We start from the raw sequence: 4576 nt of genomic DNA on the forward strand, positions 1-4576 counted from the left end.
CGAACAGAATTGTAACAATGAGTACGGCAAAAAATATTTGGTTTTACCTGTCATTTGCTGCTCTGCATAAGATACATCGAAATGGAGAGTTGACTACACAGATGTGGTCATTCATTAAAAAACAAATACTCTCAAAAAAAAAAAGGGCAGCCAGAACAAGGCAAATATAAACCCGACACTCCATAGATACATACCTTAACTTGACGTATTATGGTAAGTACCTGTCAAAATTCAGAAAGTTAAGGAAGTGTGCTAAAGAGAATATGGAGAAATAATGTTGCGCAGTTTGATATGTACTTGCAATAGCTTATTGCAGAAGGGTGTCTGATTGCTCATGGGGGTCTAGCACAGGAAACCCCAAGTTTTAGTAGAAAATTTCATGAGATCGGAGGATTGGAGCACGCAGAGAAAATTTTCTCCACCCTTCAGAATAACTTTGATGGGGAGACCGGAAGAGCTAGGTAGGGAGGGTATGGGGAACTTCTTAGTGGTAAATTAATAATGAAAGCTCTTGAAAGTGAGGAAAAGTTCCACTGTATGTTCCTATGTGCACAATCAATCAGTCTGAACATAGATAGTCGTCTCCTCCTGTACCAGATCATTCTTCACAAAATTTACAGTAACTTTAGTCCACTGATACATCTAAAAAAACATGAAATTCACTACCTTGAAGTGATACGTGGCAATTCAGTATCTGGTACTTCCCAATAATTCAACTCCGTTAAGTTTACTAGTACAAAATCCATTAAAAAATATACATAGGAAACATTAAAATTTGACAACAAATCATGTTAATGTAGACCCTTAATTTTCCTGACATATAACCTATAACCTATAATGGTAGATTGTACATTCAAGCTTTGTACATTTCTGATTGCAGAGGGGCCTTGGCCACATTATTGTAATGCAGTGAGCCTCAAAGTGGTTTGCTACTGCTGCATATGATATTATGATGAGGTGGGTTGCCACAATCATTTCATGTATACTACAAAAACTCTGCCCATCCCTGCAGTGTGAAATTTCATAGGGAATATGGAAATTCTGACTATAACATACAAGGAGCTATTAAGCTTTCTTACCTATCATTTTTTGTTTTTTGCTATGTGAGATAAGTAATTGGCTGGAAAATGGTCAACAAGAACAAAGAAGAAACGGGAAATGAGGCTAGCTCTAAACCCTAAGCGAAGTAGGAAAATGTTTTTCATGTTTCGCCTGATTTACTTTTAAACGTCAGATATAACAAAATAACACTGATAAAATGGAAAACTAAAATAAGGAGAGGCTTACCACAAAGGTGAACTACTTGATTGGAGAACAATTTGATTTACAAAAGTTACCTTATGTGACCATAGGTGCCATCACAACACCGCACGAATTTAAAATTAAGTACTCTACATTGGTATAAATTATTTTCTTGCAGCATATGGCATTTACAGATTAGCTTCTGGTATGGTCCAAAACAAAAAACCAAAAAATGCCCCAAAATTATACCTTTCAGGAATCCAGTGTGACATCCAAAACGTCTGCTATCAAGGATTCAAAGGAATAAGATGGCATTATTTGATGATGCCCGAGGAACTTCTTGTAGCCTCTCGATGAATCTCATTAACTTTTTCTCTTTATTAGGTAATCGTTCCTTAGAAGCAAAAATAAGCATTTTAAGCCAATACTAACGCATTTTTTCAGCAAAATTTCCAGAAAATGCAATCCATTTGGGCATCCTACAATACCTTGAATCTCAACATACTTTAGGTAATACATGCATTGCAATGTCAACCCCGTACCCTCGTACTTGCTTGTGATTGATGAAAGGATTATTCCCTTGATAGAAAAAGGAAAATGACAGAATAAGTAGTGTACATTTTAGTGTGTTCTCTTTGAAGTATAAAAGAAATAAAAAAATTATGGTCATGAAGACATTGTGCATACCCTATCACCGTCGTGTGAATATACTTCGCGCTTTAAGAAAATAGTAAAAACAAAGTTAGTGTAAGATAATATCGGACAACGACCATACTGCAAGATCTAAAATTAAAAGCTAGGCCAGTACCTTAATTATGTTGATGTTGATAGATTCCAGCTTTGGGCAAATGTTCAGCAGGTATGTTATTCCACAGATGCAATCTCCAGACAGCCATGTTATAAGCTTCAGATGCTTCAAATTACGAAACTGCAGGGATAGGGCTTCCACTAGCGCAACAGGGGGATTTGAGACAACCTTGCAGAAAGTAAAAAGATAAATGCTAGAAACCTGCTTATAAGTTATAACAACACTAACCTCATCAGTGCCAGAAAATAGAAAATGCAAGTAGAGCATATTGATGCTAGATAGGGGCACCCTAGCTTTCACATCTTGGCCTATACATGAGTTGGTACACCTGCTGGACATTGGAAGGGATTATATCTTATCAAGATACTAATCGCCCTAGAGACCTAGAGTCATAAATTGAACTCAAGTACACAACAGAAGTTCTTAACTGAACTGAATGCATCCAAATAAGTGATAATTCTCTTAGGTCCTAAAACAGAGAAAGGCCGGTCTACCAAAGAAATTTAAGTCTACTACACTCAGAACAATCATAATTTTTTAGTCCAAATATCTCCATTCTCCAGTACAGCAAACTCTGTGGGGGTGGGGTTGGGGGCTCAAGTGCAGTTGTGGAACGTTTTCAGGGCCAATTGTTTCAGGACACAAATGTTTGCTGCAGGTCAAATAGCACATCTAGATTTAGCACTAGTTGAGCTTGGCCCGTTACTGGTCCTTCAGATAATTTTAGTTTTTGAGCCACATACATCTGAGAAGTACAGATTTAAAACTGTGGAACTAACATACACTCACAACAATTTTACTTAAAAGCAACTAGAATAAATTTACCTCAAGCATCCATGGCGCTATTGTTAGAGACCTTACATTACAAACTGCTTTCCAACATCTCACCACGCATTCCGCATATTCATTCTTCACCTCTGCTGGGATCATTGCTGTAGAGTGATCCATCTCAACCATCATTTCATTTTCCATGTCAATGTCAGCAGTCACTAAAAAGGAAAGATCCTCAATAACATAATCTCTACCTAAATGATCCTTCAACCTCAAAGATACAAGATTCGGCGCAAAGATTGTAATCTTACAATAAAACTGCTTGTAGAAACTTAAATTTTCATAGCGACCGGTTTCTATCATCAAGTGTTTCAGTTTAAGACCAGATATAATAAGTTTCTTCATCTTCCCAAATCGACAATCCACAATGACCAGAGATTCAAGAACCGGACAGCTCGAAAAGAGCTTACTAGTAAGATCCTCATCAAGAAAATTAACTGATTTCAGATGTAAAGTTAGAAGAAGAGGTAACGAAATGAAATGAGGTAACGCTAATGGAACATAAAGTCTCTCAAACTGCAACTTCAATACTGTCAACGACGCGCAATTAAACAGACATAATGGGACCGAAAGAAGATAATGCAAAGAAGCAGGTATATCAATAACCAGCTCTTGAACATTACGTCGTACCAAAGCCACAACCCATGAATAAACACGCTTGGGTGGTAAATGACGTGAGTCATTATAAAAAACGGAACGTTTGTACACTAGACTTGTCGTGGTGAACGAATACCTGATCGATAAAATCAATAAACCGGTCTTTATCTTTGGATGTCTTTCTTGTGGATTCAAGAAACACAGTTGAGTTGAAATTTAGTGTTGGTATAGAAGTCCAAAGATCTCTCCATCTTGTCGATAAAATACTAGTTCGCGCTGCGTGCTTCATATCAAGGAATGATAGGATTTCGTGGATAAGGTTGTTTGGTAAACTGCTGATTCTATCTTCATTGGTTGAGATCTTCAGTTTCTTGGCTTTAGAGTTACGTGAGTAGTTTGATTTCACCATTTTCATGGCTTGTCTTTTGAGTTTCCCTCAAAACTGTTGTGAATTGTGATGAACTTGTTGGCATTTAAAGCATAGGGAATGTGAAAATTATTACCCGCCAATTTTTCACTATTTTAACCTTTCGCGCGCTTTGTGTATAGGTAAAATTAAAAATTGGTATGTCGATACTTTCAGCTTTGTTTCGTGTCAGCATTTTGACATAACTCGAGATTTTTAAGGTTGGCAACTTGACATTGATATATTTCAAGGGCTAGGGGAATGTTTGTTAATTGTTTTCATAGAAAGTGTTGATTTCTCGATTTTGATCATTTGCTTAATAAATCCACAATATGTTGATGTGTTGATGAAATATTTTGATTTACCAAGATAGTTTTCACACTTTTACCCATATTAATGGATAGGGATAAAAACATCCCTAAGGTCTATATTCTATAGGTAATCTAGGTCAAGGATCAAAATATCAAAATTCGGTGAATATATTGATGTACTTTCAAAACCGATATATATTGGATATATAAAAAATATCGGATATATTTAGTTTTTTTGACGGTCAAAATTTTGTTTTGTATGTTGATATATCGAAAATATTATTGATTATATTAGAAATATCGTCTATTATATCGAAAATATCAATAATATATTGGTCAAAGTCAACAATATTTGGTCAAAATCAATAATATCGGTCAAAG

The 4576-nt window shown here is 35.9% G+C and overlaps 1 protein-coding gene across 1 annotated transcript; it reads right to left on the reverse strand.

The window, feature by feature from the left end:
- Nucleotides 1-555: 555 nt before the first annotated feature.
- On the reverse strand, nt 556-3951 carry LOC147477107 (F-box/FBD/LRR-repeat protein At1g78750-like). The gene is made up of 6 exons (XM_086585918.1): nt 3866-3951; nt 2876-3614; nt 2051-2218; nt 1930-1959; nt 1675-1821; nt 556-642 (listed from the first exon to the last, which is right to left on the reverse strand). The coding sequence occupies exons 1-6, from the start codon at nt 3949-3951 to the stop codon at nt 556-558; spliced, it is 1257 nt and encodes a 418-aa protein (XP_086442044.1).
- Nucleotides 3952-4576: the final 625 nt, after the last annotated feature.

This window comes from Coptis chinensis, chromosome 9, assembly GCF_015680905.1.
Source record: "Coptis chinensis isolate HL-2020 chromosome 9, ASM1568090v1, whole genome shotgun sequence".
In the NCBI taxonomy this organism is placed as follows: Eukaryota; Viridiplantae; Streptophyta; class Magnoliopsida; order Ranunculales; family Ranunculaceae; genus Coptis; species Coptis chinensis.

Coding starts and splice junctions, on each gene's coding strand:
- LOC147477107 (XM_086585918.1), bottom strand. CDS start 3,951: ATGCCAACAAGTTCATCACAATTCACAACAGTTTTGAGGGAAACTCAA. Junction 3,615..3,865: donor GGTGAAATCAAACTACTCAC/GTAACTCTAAAG, acceptor TTTATCGATCAG/GTATTCGTTCACCACGACAA. Junction 643..1,674: donor AAATTTTGCTGAAAAAATGC/GTTAGTATTGGC, acceptor ATGTTTTTTTAG/ATGTATCAGTGGACTAAAGT.